At 41.6% G+C, this 20,997-nt stretch overlaps 1 protein-coding gene across 4 annotated transcripts in view; it reads left to right on the top strand.

Moving 5' to 3' along the window:
* SPSB4 (splA/ryanodine receptor domain and SOCS box containing 4) overlaps positions 1-20,997 on the top strand; it is an 88,447-nt gene that overhangs the window by 20,909 nt on the left and 46,541 nt on the right. For all 4 annotated transcript variants that reach the window (XM_054074950.1, XM_054074951.1, XM_054074953.1 and 1 more), the window contains one exon: positions 1,512-2,367. In XM_054074950.1, coding sequence (XP_053930925.1) covers positions 1,674-2,367 — 694 coding nt within the window. In that variant the 5' untranslated portion in view covers positions 1,512-1,673. The remainder of the gene's footprint in view (positions 1-1,511; positions 2,368-20,997) is intronic.

The raw sequence follows: 20,997 nt of genomic DNA, 5'->3' as shown, positions 1-20,997 counted from the left end.
CTTTGTAAATAGTATGAGGACTTCCTTAGCTTCTGAAACGTGGTTGGAAGGTAAATTTTACAGGTGGTGTTTTCCTAGACTTCTCTCTTTATTTCCTTTCATTGTGTGCACGTGTTTCTTACTTGTCTTTCAGAGATGATTTTTGCAATAGGACATTGTATCTGGAGTAGAAGTCCTTTAAAAGGAAGGACACGGGCTTGTGACTTACCAAGTGAAGTATCACAAAGCGTTTTTTGTGCTGTGCTTCTGCCCCTGCCTGCTCTTTGGTGCTGGATGAAGCCCAGCCGTCACCTCGGCTCTTCAGGCTTTGGAGATCCTGATGGTTTGTGCTGCTTTGTGAAACACTCCTTTGCTCTGCCAGTAAATAAACAGCGTGGGGCACCTCAGCTGTGTTTGAGCGTTCCTGCGCTTGGCACTTACTTTTGCTAGAAGACAGAAGTACGTCTGCTGGTGCAGATACTTTAATTGATCCCATGTCAATCGGCTAATTGTTTGTAGGACTTCATCTTCACTTTTACTCCTTTAGTACTTTCAGAGGTTTTAGGCATCCCTTTTGCACTCTACCTGAGCTCTAAAAGGTGAATGGATCTAACTTATCCAGGCTGCAAAGAGTCTTTCCTGGGTGCTTCTGACCACTTCCAGCTACATTACTATGTTTTATCTGTGGGAGCACAGGAAGAATACGCTTCAAAGTCATCTGTACCCCTTAATGTGCTTTGCTGTCTTCCAATCCTTCACATCAGCCCAATACTGCTTTGCAGAAAATGTGGATTAGCCTGCTGTCCCATAGCATGAAGGAATACCCGGTTGTAGTAGCTGCCCATGTACAAGAATCTGCCAGAGCTCTGAAATTGCCTTCTGTTTGTCTGTCCATGCCTTCTAGTCCCTCATTATCTCTTTTTTTTTTTTTCCTAAGCCCCTTTATAAAAAAAACCTAAGCCTTGATGAATTTTTGGTTTTTTTCTTTTATTTAAGGACAAATTATGTTAAAAGTAAACCTTTAAAATTTGCAGCCATTTACTGTTGGCTGCACTTATTTTAATAGCAGTGCAGAAGCTGAAAACCTGTGTCACCAGCGCTGTGGGAAGGGAATGGTTGGAAATAAAAGTAGATTCTGGCATAGAGTGCATTTCTAACGCTACAAAACAAAAGCACAAGTGAAAGTGAAGCTGCTGCTGAACATAAAGTTTATCGGTGTTGCTGGGGAATGGTGTACGCCTTCATCAGGACTGCTGTGAACTTGGCCAGACAGAATGGGTGGAAGGGCAGAAGGTGGGGAATGTCTGCATCCGATTCTGAATTGGAGGAAATGACTGTCTGTGCTCTGTGCACTGGTGGGCTTGGAGTATCCTGCCGGCAGGCTGGCTCACGCTGGAGGATACTGAAGTGGTGAATTGTCAGCTTCGGTGTTTAAAATAACTACTAGCGATGAGAAGAAGTTCTTTAAAACTATGCCGTGGGTTTTCTGTTGGCTTTCTTAAACTAACTGGAAACTTTCTGCTTGCTTTCAGGAGTGTTTTGTCTCTGAAAACATTGCTGCTAAAAAGCTCCAGACGGGAGAAGCACGTCCAGTCAGCTTGTCAGGGCACTGGCTCAGTGTAAAAGCACTTTCATGAGGTAACGTTGGGCCAAAGTCAACTTTTCTTTCTCCTTTGTAAAGCTGCAGCCAAGCAATGGGCCAGAAAATCTCAGGGAGCATAAAGTCTGTCGATGTGAGGGAGCCTCCTTATAGACCTGTTAAACGAGAGCTGAGAGGCCCGGATTTTTGCAAGCCGGCGCGACTGGACATGTTGTTGGATATGCCCCCAGCCAAGCTGGAGGTCCAGTACAAACATGCTTGGAACAATGAAGATCGCTCCTTAAATATATTTGTAAAAGAAGATGATAAGCTGACTTTTCATAGACACCCAGTTGCCCAAAGCACGGATTGCATCCGGGGCAAGGTTGGCTACACGAGAGGCTTGCACGTCTGGCAAATCCACTGGCCCACAAGGCAGCGGGGAACTCATGCTGTGGTGGGCGTCTCCACAGCCGAAGCTCCACTGCACTCGGTGGGATACACGTCGTTGGTTGGTAGCAATAGCGAATCGTGGGGCTGGGATCTGGGACGCAACAAACTCTACCACAATTGTAAAAACCAGCCTGGGATCACGTATCCTGTCTTTTTGGAACCGGATGAGTCCTTTGTACTCCCAGACTCCTTACTGGTGGTTTTGGACATGGATGAAGGGACGCTTAGCTTCATGGTGGATGGACAATACCTTGGAGTGGCCTTCAGGGGACTAAAAGGGAAAAAACTTTACCCCATAGTCAGTGCAGTTTGGGGGCACTGTGAAATTACAATGAGATACATCAACGGACTTGACCGTAAGTGTTGTCATGTTTCTTCAATGCACTGTCTTTCAATTTTTCTCATGCAGGATTTTTTGTTCTTTATCCTTTGGTTGTGAACCGAGTGTGCTGGAGCGGGGAGTGCACTGTCCGCTGCTTGTGGATTGCATCCTGTAGTTACGGCCCACAATTAATCAGTTGGGTCTTGTAATGATGGTACAGATTGTATCAAAAGAGCTTACATTTTGACAAACAGAGTGGCAAGAAATCAGTGTCCAAAGAAAGCAAACAGGCTGAGAAAAAAGATCTTGAGAGACTTCCTGGGTATGTTTAACAGTAAAACTCTTGTTTATTGGAGGATATGTTTTAAATCTGTGGTTTTCAAATAGGATTTGTGGATCCTGTAAAAAATTTCCTGTAGTAGTGGGAACACTTGCTTGGTTTGCCTAAACACACTTGAATTCAGGCCAGGAGGCTTTCTTTCCATAGCTGCCTTTCCAGGTCCTTCAGAAGCAGCTGTGTATCCCCAAGAATCTGGGAGCTCAGGTCACGTATTGCTTTCAGCAGTTTTTCTGAAAGAGAGTTCTGTTCCTTACTTCATTTCAGAAGGTGATCTCTCAGGGTATTAACTTCTCCAGAAATATGGTGTCTTGGGTAAGCATTAGCTATTTTTGATGTAAAGGGATAAGACAGAATGAAATCATTACGTGGTAAGTAGCAGCGTGTCGCTGCTGTGACCTTGAAGGGGCAGCCCACCAGATGATGTGTTGCAGAACAGGGTCTTGCCCAGTTCTTCTCACTGCTTGGCAAGACCTGTGCTTTGCCAGGTCCATGCACGGAAGTGTGCATTCCATCATGCCCAGTTATCTTCAGTCAGCTTACTGGTGGCTGAGAATTGGGGAAGGCTGAATGAGGTAAGTGGAATTTTGTTCTTGTTTAAGACTGCATTATCTGAGCCATAGGAAGAACCATGACTATAAATGTATAGATATAACAAAAAATAGATGACTGAACAAACTTTTCATAGTTTTGGGGCTTTATGAATGGAAATTGGTCTTGTAAAAAGAGGGTAATGGCAACCCCTGCCTTTCAATTAGTAATCTCTAAAGGAATTTACTATTCAATTAGCATGGGGTGGTCTCATTTTTTTTCTGTCAAAATTCATTCTCTGCCCATTAGCCTTACATCTGACATACGAGGCAGAAACATAATTAAATAATTTGACCCTGTTTAAGATTACCTTTTCATAAACACCTGCAATGAGCACTGGGGGAAAGTATCTTTCTCCACCGCAGCCCTGCAGGTTATTACAGCCAGATGCTCAATGGCAGCTTCCCGAGTGCTTTCATACAGGGGAATACGGAGGAGCGCAAATATCCTGCAGTTACTCAGACATTGCCACGAGTGGTGTGCTGACAGCATTGGGGTTTTTTTGGAGGGTTATGAGGGAGAGATAATTTTGTAAATTAAATATTTGTGTGTGAAAGCAGTTTTTATAGTAATGGGAGTATCTCCCGAACTAAGCAAACTACAACTCGGCTTCATGCTCCTCATGCACCCAAGTAAATCGTTCTGCATTCCTTGTGTGGGCTGCTCAAGGGAGCTTGAGAAAGATGAAAACACAGGAGGAGGATGTGAGCGAGTGTGGTAGAAATTACAGAATAAAAGGGGCTAAGTAGAGCAGGATAGCTGTGGTCTGTGAGGTGGCAGAGAAAAATTCCCATCCGGTTTCTCGTGGGATAATTTTGCTGGAAGAGGCAGGATAGCCTCCTAAACCATCCCTGAGAAAGTCAAAGTAGTCTTTTTTTTCTAAGCGTGAACTCATGTCTAAAAGTAAACTTGCAAACTAAACTTTTCTGTAGGCTGGAGTGTGAATGTGATCATGTGAAGAGGAAGTTTAAAGCCATTTCGCTGCAGGGCAGTTTGACATCCTGGAACGACATCATTTGTTCTCATATGTTCACTGATCCATTATTGTCCCGGAACAAAAACGACATTGAAGAAACCAAAGTAGCTTGTTTAGCTGGTGCTCTAAAGCAAACACTTCCTTGCTCTGCCAGAAGCGTCTCTATCCAGCCAGCCCTTGTGCAGCAGTGCCAGTTTGGTCGTGACACTCTGCATGTTTGCTCTCGTACAACTTCATATTACAGGTTTTTTGTAGTACTTTGTTCTTGTGAAAATCGGAGTAGATCACAAAGAACCATGAGACGCTTGTGTTGCATTCACAGATTAAAATGCATTTAAATATCTGTATGTGTCGGGCTGGAGTTGTTGTTTGCTTCCTTTCTAACCTTACAAAGTCTGCCGTGTTTTTCCTTCTCTGGAAGTATCTCATGCTGCTGATTGCAGCTTTTAGTAGATCTGGCAAGAGTAGCTTAGCTGTTCTTGAAACTGTGCTGTCAAACAGTGACTCCTAACTTGCTATTTCGTGATGGGATGCTACCGCTCAATGCATACCACAGCTTGCGCTGGCTGTTCATGTGCTGCCTTGCCGAGCAAATTGAGACCTTGGCTGCGGGGATTTTTAGTGTTTTCAGTACTTGCTGTTTAAATAGGAGACCTCTGAATACTTGAAAGGCTGGTGTACTGCAGTTGCCTGGCAAAGAGTGAAAGGCATGTGGGAATGGATCAAATGATTGGCCTGTGCAGCTGCAGTGAACTTAAATATATGTCATAGCGGTATAGAGACAATGCAGACTTTGAAGTATGTTAATTACTGCATAGAATGCAGAATCCTAGAAGGATAAGGCTGCAGGTCAAAGATCAAGAACCTGTGTGCCCTCTGTACTCTGGATATTGCTCCTAGAATAATGCTCTAGTTAAAATCAGTTGTAGTTCTTCCTGCTTCATCTGATACTCAGAGTATTCCACTTTCAGAAGCATCTTTGAGCATCTTGTGACAGTGTGCCACGACTTTCTCAATACAGTCACATTTCACTCACATTTGAGAGACTCAGAGTTGCAAATATTTGTTAGGGTTTGGGAGGGAAGGCAAGGGAAGAGGACGGAGAGTGCTCATGGTAAGCACATTGAGTCCTTCCCAGGACAAACTGCTTTGATCAGATGCTGTTGGTATTTACCGCACTGAAGTTTGCCATTGCCCAAGTGGTACAGAATTTTACATCAGACTTGTGACTCATTGCCTATTGCAACAATTAAACAACCTAATTAACATAAATGCAGTTCATGTTATTTTTCAGATGCCTCTTTTCATTAGGATATCTGCATGTTTAAAAAAAGCTGGGCTATTTCTGTCTGTCTGATGAAGAGTCTTGAAGACTATTTATAGACTGGAACAGACAAACAGCAAAACAACTTTGTATAAATGTAAATCATGACTGACAGAGCAGTACTTGCGTGTTTAAACAAAGCGGTGGGAGGACTATATACCAGTGCCGTGGTGGAAAACTTGGTCATTGAGTATGTGAGTTGAATGAAGTTGATTTGTTTTGATCCTTAAAAATACCTGATAGAGTAGTCAGTCCAGAAGTCAAAGTGCTTTTTATAGGCATGCATTACAGGTCTGTCTGGCTCTGTCCTGGTCTGAGTCAGTGAGGATGAGCGAACCAGGTGGTCTGTGTTCTGTTTGTATAATAGGTGATCCGGAGACATAGAGTTTGATAATACAGCTTAGAGGAACAGAATTTAAAATTTAATATCTTCCTAGGTGGGGAGAAGGCAACAAGTGGCTGCGGAAAGATTTTTCCGGTCACTCTTGTGTTATAGCAAAGAATTAGTTGAAATGAAAGACTGAGCGGTGGCAGGACGGTTTCTGAGTTCTCCTGGCCTTGGGGACCAACCCATATGCTCTCACTCGTGTCATGAAGTAACATCTGCAGGTGTGCATCAGCACGGGCCTTCTGGCCATCGCTGAAAATGCTGGCTGGAAGCGCTTTCAGATTCCTTCATCCTGTAACATGCACAGCACTGGCTGCTACGGCTGCTGCCGTGGGGTGAAGCGTCTGGTTGGGAGATGCTGTGGGATGTGTCCTAATTAGAGACACTATCTCCGTGGGATTGTGATGATTTTAAAGAAAGCTACAGCTTGCCGAACTCTTGCCTAAACTCTGAATTGTCGTGGATTTGCATGAAGGAAGGATGAGTCAATGTTTAAATGAGCTCTACAGGTCTTGAAATTGCATGTGAAAGGAAAGAACTCTGAATTATCCTGTTGCGAAGTGCTGAGTAGACTACAGTAATGGAAGATTAAAAAATCACACCCCACCAACACCAGTTAATATGTTTCTGCTTACAAATCCAGAAGCTATTTCTTAGAGATTAGTAAAATTGGCAAGATTTTGGGGTAATACTGCCCAATCAGCGTGTCAGCAATAATGTCTGATGTCCCGCACAGATGTATTTTACTCTTCGTATTTTTCCTTTTAAAGTTCCAGAAAGAATAACTCTTGTTTTGTTTGAAAGTAGACTGTAAGACTTAGATAAACAAAGGTATCCTATTAGCTCCCTTATTCTCTTCCATTCAGAATTTAGCCATCTTGTCTAAAGCTGACGTTTCCTTAGATCAGAGAATTGCATTTACAAGACATTTGGGGTATTGGCTCATCTTTATGACTAAATCTTCTCCTCATAAATTAGAAATGTTGATTTCAAAATAATAACTTCCAATTTCCCTTACATAATAGTACAGCTACTTTTAAATACCCTATAGCAGACTTCATTTTCTTTTGTGTTGTACTTATGGTCCTTTTTGCCATTGAGGTGTGAAATAATGCTTCTTGAGCTTGGTGTCGATAGCCTATTGCGGTTCTTGTGCTGAACCGTGCATAGCCCTTACACAGTTTTGAGAATTAGTCGAATTGTCATGCTCAGGGAGCTGGAAACATTTGTCTCAGAAGAGAAGGTGACTTTACTTACAAATGGAATTTATGGAAAACATTTGTGTGTACCAGTTCATATTTTAACTTACAGATGGTTCTTGTGGTTTCCGGCACTTGTGGACAAGGGTGCCTGGGTGCTGGCAGCTGTAGCTGACCCTGCCCTGCAGCAGGGAGCCTATTCCTAACATCCGTAACTATTTACATCCCCAAATGATACACAAGTATTATTTGAAGTACGTGCTTTGAACTTGCCCACAATGAATGAATAGGTGGATTCAAGCTGTCATCCAAACAGGGATTCTGGGGTCTTGTTGTTAGGTGCCAGCACCCTGTTGGCTGTGCCTGCGGTGAGCTGGTGAAAACGTAACGCTGGGGATGGTCAGGGAATGTTGGCTCAGCACAGGGAGCTGTATCTGTTCCTGCTGAGAGGCCCAGGAACAGTAGTTTGTGTTTCTGGATCCTGCGCTCCCTCTCCACCTGGTTGCCTGGGGGAAGGTAATGCCTTTGGCTCCTGCCTCTCCCAGGCTGTGGGAAGAGGCATTGGGGTGGCTCTGGAAAGGAGGGAGGAGGGGGCTCAGCACATCCCCTTTGTTTGCTGATCCAGCTTCAGAAGTTCTGGGATGTGAGATCTGTTTGAACCCTTTGCTGTTAGCCCTGCAGAAGACCACGACTGAACCCTTTGAATGGTTTCCAGACCTTAGGTTACATGTGTCTGACATTTGTTAAGTAAGGATGATGTTTCTGAGCTAAAGCAACAAATTTTGAGCTGTGGTGCTAAGCACAGCTTCATTCCCTTTTTTTTTTTACTGTTCTCAGTGTATTTTAATTCACAGTGGTCTGTCTCTAACATACCACAAGTGCTGATTATAGATGTGGACTCTTCCCTTTAGAGAACTTCTAATCATAAAGAAATTGCAGCCAAAATTGCAGAACTGTTAACTGCCAGGAGAAATATCTCATTTCTTATTGCATTCTCTGGATTTTTTTTAGATGGGTATGGTACGATATTTAAATAATAAATTACTCTGGAGATTGCAATGGAAATAACATACGCTGAAAATCCAGTACTGCGAAACCTTAGGAAGAGTTTTCCCTACAGACATGCAATCAGAGGAAGAAGCGGTAGTAATTAAGAAGCAAATGCTGTGAGGAAGCAATCTTTAGCTTCTGAAGACTAACAGGAACCAATACTTTCAGTTCCTGCTTTAGGAATCAGACAGCTCATTGTTGGGGCCAATTTTGTCCTCTTCCCCATGCAGCCCCCTCCCCCCCCCCCCCTTTTTTTTTTTTGTAATGGTACCACACAGTTATTATTAATAAATTCTTACCTAGCTTTTTTTTTTTTTCCTCATCCTTAACTTCCGATAGGGCAGTTTGTATCGCTGATAACAGCAGAACATACTGGGTACGGTGTCACTCTTCCAGAGGAAGGACATTGCAGGTTTAAGGGTGTGACTTTAGCTGTAATGATGAATGGTTTTTGTAATGGTCTTTCTGGGTGAATGTTGAATAGTTGTATTTTTTCATTTGTAAAAATTAATTGTAATCATGCAGAGAATCATCTGATTACCTCAGGACTGGTAGCAAATAATTGCTTATGTATGTAGCTCTGAAGAGCTTCTTAAACTGTGCTTGCAAGATCGGTCTTGTCTTCTTTTATTCAACTTTGACCTATTAAGAGCTCCAGCAACAGTGACTCTCTTCAGGCAATGTGAAGCATTCATTAGCTTTGCAGATAATGGGTTTTTCTGCTTACAGTCTAGTCTTGTTTGTTTATTTAGCAGGGAATCCAGTTATCATTGACATAAAACGTAAGAAGGTGCTGGCATACCTTATTTTCAGTTCTGTAACTCCTAAGGCTAAGAACAGGCACAGGAGTCCCCACCTGTGTTAGGGCTTGCGTACATCCTGACATACCTGTGCTTTGTTTTCCTCTTCTGGTTTACAAATGTACCATTGCAACTGCCAAATCTGACACCTTTAAGGAACAAATAGGTGTTAGGGTGTTTTGATAATTTTTCCACTAATTTCCCATATATCCTGTTTCTAAGAAATTAGAACCTTGAAGAGAAACGCCTACGCCTCTGTTTTCAAAACTGAAGTGAATGTTGTAATCTAAAGTTACGCTTTGAATATTGCCTTTATTACTCTAAATTAGCAATTAGAAATTTGATAGCCTTGCTTAATCCTTTTATGATTTTGCTTGAGCTGTGATGCAGGAATTGCTCAGCAATGTGGACTAATTCTCGCAGGTGTGTATTAGAAGTGGAAATTTGTAAAGGGCATTTATGTTTCGACTTGTTCTGCCTGCATTGCTGTTGGGCTTTGTATAGTGTTAATCCAGCTCAGTGCAAGTAGTGATGCTTCTGCAATACCTTATCCAGTGATATATTTACTTCATTACCAAAAACTACTTTATTTGTCTCCTCAGCCATGGAAGTGTCTCCCCTTCTCTAAGCTCTCTCTGCAGATGACCTCTTTTTCTTCCCTTAAAGGCAGCGTAGCTTTTCCATTAGGAAAGGCAGAGAGCAACCTAATTTCCACTTAAAAAAGATTAACATTAGAAGACCCTGATCTTCCAAGAGCATATTGTGGTGAGGGACAGTTTACATACCAGTTCTCAGTTATAGCAAACTTCATATTTTTATGGTACACTTACAAGCAACGTGTGTGGAAACGAGCACATCCAGAGCTGCTGGAGTTGTCCTGCAGGTGGTTCTGCCGAAAGCAGTGATGGTGCTGGCTGCCTCCCCGCGTGGAGGAAGGCTGTCCCAGCACTAACACTGTTAAAATAGCACTGAGGCTGGGAAGTCAAACCCTCTGGGGTTGGCAGAACAGGGTCTCTTTTTTTTGCAGCTCGAATTCTGAGCTCTGCAACCTTCAACTGCGCTGTGTCCCATTTTTCTCCCAGTGTGTCACTCCGGTAAAAGGAGGGGAGTTCTGCTGCAAGTCAGACTCCTGTGTTCCGTATCTGCCAGCATTTTTCCTTTGAATTTTTCCTCCCAGGTCCTTTGTGTCTGTGAGCTGGTGTACTTTGTAGTATCCTTGGGACAGCCGGCATGGAAGCTGACGGAGCGTGACAGTCGCTGTGCTCTCAGGTTCAGTTTCATGTTGCCCTTTGAAATAAAACATCCTGCTAGCGAGGACAGGACTGGATCAAAGCTCCCCCTCGTCTTGTTTGATTCGTGCACATAAAAAGAATTGAAATTACTCTTGTCTTTCACTTCAGAACTGGTTTGGGGTGGGACTTGTGATCAGATCTGTCTTCAGGCCTGTTATCAAACCTGATTTCTGCTGAAAACCCTCCCAGCGCTAGAAGCGTGCGATCAGATATTTTGATCTTCAGCTCTGAAACTTGGGATTCCGGCAGAGGAGATGTTACGTTAGAAACTATTAACACAACTGAACTTCAAGCACAAGAACTATGAGGATTCATTCAGTTGTTTAAACATTTAAAGTAGCGTTAGCTGGTGGAGAATACAGAAGATGAAATGATGACACTCTAAAGAGGATTTCTGTTGGCAATTTGAAAGAACCCAAGCAGTTCCTCTAGCCTTCTGCTCATTGGCCAGGGTTCTGCATGACTGGTTTGGGGTTGCACATCTTCAGCGTTGGTGCTGAGAGTGTCTGTTGCAATGGGAAGATGATTCACTGGGAGCATTGGATAAAATGTTTTTTGTAATGCTTGTTGAGGGTGGACAGAGCAGGAACTGAGTAAGGCAGGTTAGCTCGGGTCAGTCAGTCAAAGCTATGCCGGGATTTTCCATTACATGCATTTGCATTAGAAAACGCTAATTTTGTAATGTGTCAAACTCATATGATGTATAACAGTATGAGAGTATTTCACTGCCTTATGTGAACATTTCTTTCTGAAAATAATGATCTTTCAGACCTGCCATGGCTTTGAGTTGAATTTTTCTTTCTTTTCCTTTTTTTTTTATTAAAAAAACCCCCAAAGATTACTTGTGAGCTCTTGTCTCTGCCAGTTTCTTATCGCCTGTCGACCAAACAAATCATCTTATTCCAGAAAAGCGATTTGTGTGAAACAAAAATATATTTTGAGCAAGGAAGTAGGTAACATTTAAAAAGGATAATTTTTGTTTGGGAGTCGCAGTTGCATTTTCTCCTTACAGACATTTTTATTTCTACAACATGCTGCATGCCTGTTGCAAATGAGAATTCCTGTCTGCATGTATTTTTGTATTGTTTGGAGATGAAGTTTAAAGAAGACATGCTTCTGCTTTTCAATAAAAAGTTACTGTAAGTGTTAAGTAATATTCTTCTGTTGTATGCTGTGTATCTATATGCCTGTTCAGGATGCCACAAAGCCTTGATACAGCATTGTGATGATGAAAAAGATTGTTTCTTCTTCTCTGTGGTTTCAGCAAACTTGACAGCTACAGTATATTTAACCAAGACAAAGGGACTGATTTATAGATCCCGGTATGTTTCCTCATTTCTTGTAGTGCTTAACTTTTATTTTTTGGCATTTTCTTAAGCAAAGAGCCTGCAGTTGCTCTCAAAAATATGTTCCTTTGTCTATCAAGACAAAACAAAGAATGGAATTATATTAGTGCTCTGTTCGCACTTCCAAAGTGAAATGGTGTATGCTTCTGAAAATGCCTCTTTTCCAAGTGATTTGTACTATGTAAAATGTGGTGGGTGGAGGGGCTTTTTTTAGAGATCTTTCTCTATAAAGGCTGAAGTAATTTTTAAGGGCTTAGGAATTAGGGTTTTTGAGCACTTTTTTAAGCAAATTTTAGTTTTAAAGCTACCATAAGTATTATGAAAACTACTACTATGTTTCCCTGAACAAAGAACTTCTTCCCAGTAACCTGCCTCTTGTGAAATGCATCACTCAGCCACAGGCGTGGTATCAGGATCTGGTGCTGAAACCAGCAGCGTGCTTGGTATTCACATACCTTCCCAGACAGCTTCTCTTCCAGCCTCGATTTGTAAGTTTTTAATGTTCTTTGCAGCACCAACTGCCCCAGTACTGAATTAGCACTTAAAAAGTAATAAAATGTTGACGCTGGTGATACAGAAAGCTGCCACGTTTTATAAAACAAGCCCTGTTCCAGTGAGTGCCTTGGGTTGGGCTGGACTGGAATGGGTGTGTTGGCTTCTGAAGAAAAGCCTGTTAATGTCTTGGTTCCTACTGAGCTGCATTGAGCTGGAAGGTCTGTCTACTCATCACCTATGTGGACCCACTGTATCTTTGTTATTTTAACCGAAGCAATTGCTTTAATGTGCTGCCTGTGGCTGTAGCTATGACTACATCACCCCTCCATGCATGCTTGCCATATGTGTAAACAGTTTGCTGATGTTAGTGGTGTGACCTGTTGGCCTCTGCCTGGGTAAACAAACGAAGGGCAGAGTTCAGAGAGATCAGAGGGGGAACTTTAAACATCCTGCAAGATCTGCAGTCCATTAAGGGTACCCTGGTATTTGATTACAGCCAGGTTTTTTTGTACTTCTGAATAACTTATTCATGGCACATTTGGGAAAGGAGGAGAGCTTCACCTGGTGTGTGGAGACTTTGGGGAACAGAACTACATTGGGTTTATCTTCAGAAACCAGTATTAGTGGTGTTTCCTTGTTTCAGGAAGGGAGGTAAAGCGAGCACATGGAATCATAGAATAGTTTGGGTTGGAAGGCACCTTGAAGATCATCCAGTTCCAACCTCCTGCCATAGGGAGGGACATCCCACTAGACCAGGCTGCCCAAGGCCCATCCAACCTGGCCTTGAACACCTCCAGGGATGGGGCAGCTGCAACTTCCCTGGGCAACCTGAGCCAGGGCCTCACCACCCTCATGGCGAAAAAATTCTTCCTTATGTCTTGCGAAAATTTGCCCCTCTCCAATGCTTTTATTTTAACTTAGAATTTTAATTTAGCGTTTCCCATGCTTTAATTTTCATTTAGATTGAGATTTAAATGTAAAAGTAGTGGGGACAGGCTAGTGGAGAAAGGGCTGTAGTGTATAAAGGATGAACAATATCATGAGAGCGCAATGTCCCACAGGCAACAGAATGAAACGTGTGTCAAGGAAGGAGGAAAAGTGAGAAGTGAAGTGCCAGCAAGATCTAGGAAGATCTGTTTGAAAGAGCAAATATGAAGGTGACGCTAAAAGGAAGAGAGAAAGCAGGGAAGGATGGTAACAGGGTTGAAAGAAAAGATGCTGAGATTCTGACAGAAAGAAATAAGCCTTGGTGTAGTAAGCCAAGTAGCACAGGGAAAAGAAAGGTCAAGACTATCCAAGCTCCTGAATAACCAAACATCCCTACTTTACTTTCTTCAGCAGTTTTTCTGGCGGGAGCTCAGATTCCATCCCCAGCTGTATGGGAGGGAGCAAACATTCACTTGGCTCTTGTCAGTGTTAAGCACAGCCATGCTGGGCTTTCCTCACTGCCAGTAACTGCTTGTTTTTGTAAGGCAGATGAAGGGGTAGTATCAGTCGAAGAACTCGACAAATGTTTGCTATGTGTTTGGTATGAACTTTTCAGGAATCGCTACTCTTGGCACCTCACAGGGTCTTCCGTCATCCATGACTTTACAACTGAACTTTTCAATTTGAGTAGAAATGAGTGAACTGTTAATATTTCTGGATCTGAGAGGCTAAATAAACCTCTCAGTGTATTTTTCTGACTGCACTATACTTAATTCATTTCTGATAGACTTTCATGTTTCTAAAATTCTCTTAGTTTTCCAAACTTACTAAAAACTGAAATCTGTTATTTTGACATAACAGATCCTCTAAAGAATGTTAGTAACTTCTGGGTATAACTGATCACCAGTAAGAAATTTAAGGCATTTTATTATTTCGTTGATCAAGAAGGAAACAGAAGCTAAATCATCAACGATGCAAACATTTTCAAAAGCCAGCATGTAACTTGATGTACTGAAAATACTGGAGTTATGGCCTTTTAACATCAACCTGGGCAACATTTCCAAACTGGAACCCTGATGAATTGGCAGCATAAACAATGCTGGTGTCTTTACGCAAGCAGCAGCTTCCCGAAAATGCCGTTCTTTTCCTAAAACACTTACGCAGAGAAACTTCCAGGTTTCCTTTAGCCCATTTTTTTCAAACACTTGTAATATATAATGCATGTAAAGCTATAATCTTAAAATACTAATGAAGATAAGTTTGTCTTTAAAACAGAGTGGAGATGGCACAAAACAGGATGACTGTTTGAACTCTGTACCAAAGGGGGTTATGCCTTCAGCAGCTTCTCTGGCTGTGGGGCAGCAGCACTTCTGTGTTCTTCTTCTCGCCCATACGCTGCTGCTCTGGGTTTCTAGAGGTTCAGGGTTTGCGCGGGTGTTGAGACACCACATGCGAGAGCCTGCTTGGCTGGGGAGTGTGTATGAGGTGCTGCACATGAGAGTAGTTAGTGGGTGAAAGCTCACTGCTGAGAAAGAATTGTCGTAGAAATTGGCTGGGGAAACTCGCCGAAAAAAACGCGTGGGTGTCTGGCCACCTTGGAATGGACTCCCCTGCGGTGTTTTGCCGTTGTCTTTAGAGATCTGCTCTTGGGGAATACAGCATTGTGGAAGTGGCCCACAATTTTGTGTACAGTGCTACTTGCAGAGCAAGAAAAACCATGACACTGTTGTGGTGGATGGGTTCCTTGGCAACCCCTTGAACCATGCCAGTCAACAAATCTCGGAGCTCCAAGTAACTTTGCAGCAGACTGGTTGGCTGGAACCACCATCTGCTTTCTGTTCCCCAGATTTCCGTGCTGATAGAAACTTCCTTAAAATGCAAGGATCGAGAAACAGCTTGCATATGAAACATGAATGAGCATAAATTCTCCATGTCAGTCTTACCATAGTATATGAAATCACTTATTCCCCATTATTCTGAATTATTGTCATTTAGGTTTAACAGAAATTCACTTTAAGTGTATCTTAATAAACAGTTACATAAAGCATGTCACTTTAAATGTGGAAAAAGGTTGCTTTCCTAGGCAGAAAGCAACAAAATACTGTATCTGTTAGTATTGTCAATTTTTCCTCATGTACTTCAAAGAGAACAACTTACTTGCAAGTGTAAATATTCAGAGCTCAGCAACAGCTCTACCATTAACTTGTATTTACATATGTGTGTTTAACATTCACAGATCCTAACTGACTCACGGACAGTATTCTGATTTTAAGGATTTTTGGTAGTGTCATGAAGATTAAGTCCTTTGGGGATCGAGGAAGACCACTGAAGGAAAACAGAATAAGTGTGCTGCTAATCATTAGGCAGGAGAGAGCAGAATTAACACGTTTTACAATTGTTTGTTTTTCCATCGTTGACAATTCTTTGCAATAACAAATGATATTTACTCTTTTTTCCCCTGTTGTACGTTTAGTCACCCTTATAAACAAATTCAGTTGTAGATCCAAGCCCCATTAATTTTAATATCTTCCAGGTACCTTCTCTCCTCACTGCACATCTGCCTTTGCAGGGATATTTTTGAAAAAAAGAGTTTAGGCTTTTAAACTAGAGCTTTAGGCTAATTCTTTGAGGTTAGTATTTCAAAGTAGTACAGGAAAGCAGGTGTATGCTGGGAACTGACTTGCTTCTAGAGCATGGGCAAATGGCAGTCAAGAGTCCTCTCTACTTGTAAAGCTGCTCAGTACTAAGAAAAGAAGAAAACCACATTTATATAACCAATAAGTGAACACACATTAAGTTTAAAAAAATGCTTATTTTTCAAGTTTTCAGGATTAAGATTTTTTGAGCCAAAAAGGCAGATGGCAAATCCATTTCCCAATGCTAATCTGACAATCGTGTTCTGATCCTCTGTGGAGCTTGGTAATGCTGTGTGCTTCTCTGAAATCCACAGGCTGCTGATAAAAGCTGCCTCCTTGTGCAAAAAGTCTTCTCTGTTGATTTAGCTGGTGATGAAAGGCTGCCTCCTGCTAGCAAGCAGGTACAGGCAATGCTGTTCCTCTAGTTTCTCTGCAAGGAGTATTATAAAATACTGTCTTTTCGGGAGGCAAAGAGCCCTGTGTTGTCCTTTTCTGAGTGGCTAGCTGTAAGCTTATCTTTTACTCGTTCTTTTTTTGCCTTCTTTAATCTATAGGTGATACTGTTTATTCCTACAGATTCAAAAAAATAGGCTCTGTTCAGCTGATTCTGCTGGTTCAGCAGAAATCTGGTTCTATTTTTTGCAGAAATAGTGTTTAGAAATAGTTGTTTGACTTAAAAAGTGAGAAATGACCTTTTGAAAAAATTGAAGTAAGCAGAGTGAGACATGAAAACACAGTTGTGCAAAGCTGTCTAGAGGTGTCTTGAACACACCTAAATTTTAATTCATTCCCTGAATAAACTCCATTTTTTTTTAAAAGAATAATTTTCCGTGATAATCTAGAGGTCATTAGTTTTGTTTAATGTCAAAAATCGTAAGACTGATTCAGTTAGCGAGCACTTACTCCCTTAATCTTAACCTTGCAGAATTTCCAGCTGGCAGGTGGGAGAGGTAAGACTGAAGGCCCTTCTGAAACTTCTGCCAGTGCTTCTGTTTCTGTGTCAAAGTTGGTCTTGGTCACAGGGTTTCTGAAGGGCTCCTTGACTTGGTTCAGCAGCTTGCTTTGTTGTTGTACCTGGAATGCAATGAATTGGTAAGCAAATGAAGCTTTTCTCACATCAGGACTGATGTTCCATATTACGTGACAGTTTCAAAGAGTGAAATGTTCTGGATTAAACAGGATTAGACCTCTAATTTTTGCAGATCTTTATCTGTTTTTTTTAGGTTATGACTTCCCCATTTGGCTGCATTATAATTTTGCAAATAAGCTTCTGCTGACAGAGCCAAAGTATTTGTAGTATCCGTGCCTGCCGTGGGTCATCCAGGACGAATTAATACATTTATTTCTTATCCATTTCAGGGCTTATCTTGAAATTCTCATAAAACACAGTCAGCTATTTTTCGAAAAGTGAAACCAACTGCTTCATTAAACGCATAATTGTGTGGTGCAGACAGCAGTCTCTGAAGATGTTACTACACGTTTTGCTGGGCAATTGTAGGGAATTCAATGCCCTCTGGGGCACTTCTCCTGCCATCAGTCTTCGGCTGCTTCCTGCCTCACAGGAAAAACAGCGAGCAGTAAATGATTTCTGTTTTTAATTAGGCTGACAAAGCTGTGTGCCCTGAAGTACATTAGAAGGTGTAGTCATTAAGTGTAGTGTCCCTATAGGCGTTTCCTGGGTCTCCCTTACAGTTGTGTGTGCCGGGGGATTTGCTGCTCAGCAGGCTGTGAGGGTAGGCGTGCGTCTCTCAACTTGTTACTCCAACCTGCACTAAACCACCACCTTGGTTGCTCGGCGTTGCCTGGTGTGATGTCACTCTGATTGCTGACGCTGCTGGCACAACGCTGGCTAAGTTGCTTTTGGCCTCCCCTCTTCCTTGTTCTTCGGATGCTGCCAGCCCAGCCTCTGAAGCACAGATCTTACGAGGAGTGGCTGAGACTGCTGAGATTTAGCCTAGAGAAAAGGAGGCTGAGGGAAGACCTTACTGCTCTTTACAACGACCTGAAAGGAGGTTGTGGTGAGGTGGGTGTTGGTCTCGTCGCCCAGGTAACAAGCAATGGGACGAGAGGAAACGGCCTCATGTTGCACCAGGGGATGTTCAGATTGGATATTAGGAAAAATTTATTCACTGAAAGGGTTATCAGGTACTGGAAAAAGCTGTTTCTGGAGATGGTTGAATCACCATCCCTGAAGGTATTTAAAATACTGGTAGACAAGCTGCTTCTGTGGTTTAGTAGTGGACAGGTATGGTTGAACTTGATCTCAAAGGTCTTTTCCAACCAAACAATTCTGTGAATTCAGTGCAGTTACAGGAAAGCAGCGAGTGTGTAACACACGGCTGCAGTGCCAGACTTTGAGCAGCACGTGCTGTTGATCCTGAAAGCAGTGTTCAATTGACCTCCTTTCGGCTATTGAGAGACCACAGATTCCATTTTATTGCCTATTTGCTGCTAAAATTTGTATTCAAATTATACCTCTGAATGACAGACCTGGCAGCAGTGGTGCCCCTGATGAATGCTAAATGTTAATTTAGACTTTCTTTAGAGAGGGATTTAGGTATCTTTTCAGCCAATTTGAGTTCAGTCCCTCTTTAATAATAATTGCATGAAACTAAGAATTGCACAGCTGGAATGGTGGCTCTGCAGCACTTCAACTGGTATTTTTGTGCTTTCATTACCAAAGTTTTCATGTTGCCCCCATTGAGGCCTCAGACCTACTTCTGCAGTGCTTTTTAGTTTAGCGAGATGTTCCAGTTGAGAAAACAAGTATATTTTCAATTATCTAGTCAACATTATGTACAATAGATTCCATTACAGAGGGAAGCTCATATAGTTTTTGCTTCTCATTAATCCAGGCTGGACATGTAGTGTTTAGAGAAATTCTAACTTAAAAATGAAAGAATTTGTGCTCCTGCTATTAAAACTTGTAATAAAGATAAGAAGTATTAGGCAGCTGAATATATATGATGATGATAATTGCGGCTATAATTATTTCATGGAAGGGAGTTATTGCAATGCCTTTTAGAGGTGGTAACACATGTGGGAGTAGGGACAGTGCAGTAGGTTTTGAAATTCCAGATACACTGGAGAACCTGACAAAAGCATCCCTTCCAAGAAACTTTCACGTTGTTAAAGTTGGATCGTTCTTTATAGATCTTTTTCTTTTTTAAAAGACAGGCAAACAAAAGAGAGACACAAATTTTAAGTTTGAAGGAGATATTAGGATCTCTGCTGGGATGTACTCTGCTCAGTATGTTAAAGATGAACTGGAAAATAACGTCAAGTAATAATTTACATAAACCTTTTCAAGGTGGATAAATCTAAATTGGGCTCCAAGAAGAGTTGTAGAAGAGTTCTGCAGTACTTAACAATTGGGTAATAAAGTGGTAGGTGAAACTGAGCACTGTTACATGCCCAGTAACATGGAATGGAGGACAGGGGTGAGAAGAGCTGTATTTAATGTATAAAGAGTTCCTGTGCACAATGAGCCACTTGGAAAGAGATCCTGGAGGCTTTGTGCATAATATTATGAAAATATCAATAATGAGCGATCGACAGGGTGAAAAGGAGCAGAACAGGAAACCTGGTTATGTCACTGCGGCCAACTTGTATCTAGAGTACTGAGTGCTCCTGTTGTCTATACCTTCTCCTCAACTGTAAAAAATAAGTAAGTAAATACTAAACTAAATAAATACTAAAACCTAATAGGGTGAATAAGAAGGAAAGTATGGCTTCTGCACAAAGAAAGAATAAATAGACCTCGATCTCATCCACCTAGCTTGGTATCCAGCTAATGGAGAGGAGAGGAGCTGGGTAAGCTTATAGCGATCCCTCTTCTTTCCCTGATTCAGATGAAGCTTATTTTGTCTGGGTAATCCCTTAGCCTTTAATCATCTGGATTTCAGTGACTGATATAGCCAGATGTATATGTGTTTAGAAACCCTTAATAGTTAGTTTTCTAAACTCTCTGGTCTTCTTTTGTGGAGCTGTGTAAGCATTTTGCATCCTGAGCGTGTTGTGGCAGCTTGCATATGTGTTATGTGACAAACCACCTCCTTTGGTTTGTTTTGGCTTAACTCTTCAGTCTGAAAAAGAAATAACCACAGAGAATATTAAAAAAATGTGTCTGCGTTCACCAACAGCGGAGAAGAAGTGACTGTAGAAGGTCTTGTGCCAAAATCTGACGACTGAGGTGTTCCAGTGAAATATCAGGTGCCTTATTAAAAAAAAAATAAATCATACATTGAAAAAAAAAATCGATCCTATGAATCACCGCAGTGAGATCATGTGGAAATCAAAAATGGATTTGAAAAGGGATTAAATGTATTCATAGAGGATCTACTGATACTGGTTGAATGTGATAGCGCAGTTGCATCGTTCAGCATGGGAAATGTCAGAAAATGGGGAACAAAATAGCATTAGGCAAACTATAATAAAACTATCTGCCCGTGAAAAACGTTGACATTTCATACGGTACTTCCTTGTATATTAAAAATATACAAGGTTTAGCTGTATGTTTATTAAAACTAAAATGCCGAAAGGATGACACGAGAATTTGTGGCTCTACGTAGAATGGTCTGTGATAGGAGAGAGCGTGGAACTTGTATTTTAGTAAAACGCCAAGTAATTTTGAAGAGTTCTGAAGCAGTTCAGTGAGTTGCAGCAGGGATTGCAGGAGTGATTTATCTGGTCATATAAGGTGAATTTTATTTCCACTTCGCCTCTATGAATTAGATTAAAATAAAGTATGGAAATAGTACCACTGGAATTATTGGATATTCTGTTTCTCACATGTGCTTTCCATTACCAACTAAATGCTTAAAATAGCTCCAAGAGACTAAAAACAAGTTTTTTGTCAGACACAGTTTATAAAATAGTTTCAACAACTTAAAATGAAAACAGCTTAAAACGGATTATTAAAGTTAAGACTAGAAACTGCCCTCAATAGAGATTAGACCATAGCTGGATCCCTGCTGTTGCTTGATAGTGGACTTATTTCCACCTTTTTTCTTGAGCTGAATGTGGGCATCTTTTCATATATATGTAACCTTTAAGCCTCAAAGGAAGCTGTACATGATGTTTGCAGCTTTCCTTATAGCCACTGACCAGTTGCTCATTCACAAGTGGTCATCACACTCACAGTGTAAATGTGAAACCTTCCTTGCCGAGAAAAAGCAGCAAGTTGCCTTCTCTCCGTAGAAAGCAGACGCAGCCCAACCTTTGAAGAAGGAAAATGTTCTGTTTAGAGTGAAGTACCTCGTTAGGTCTGATCTAGAAATCCAACTGAAACCCATCGCCAGTGC

This window comes from Cuculus canorus, chromosome 9, assembly GCF_017976375.1.
Source record: "Cuculus canorus isolate bCucCan1 chromosome 9, bCucCan1.pri, whole genome shotgun sequence".
In the NCBI taxonomy this organism is placed as follows: domain Eukaryota; kingdom Metazoa; phylum Chordata; class Aves; order Cuculiformes; family Cuculidae; genus Cuculus; species Cuculus canorus.
The sequence above is the reverse complement of the archived record's forward strand: the minus strand, read 5'-3'. Positions and strand labels throughout refer to the sequence as shown.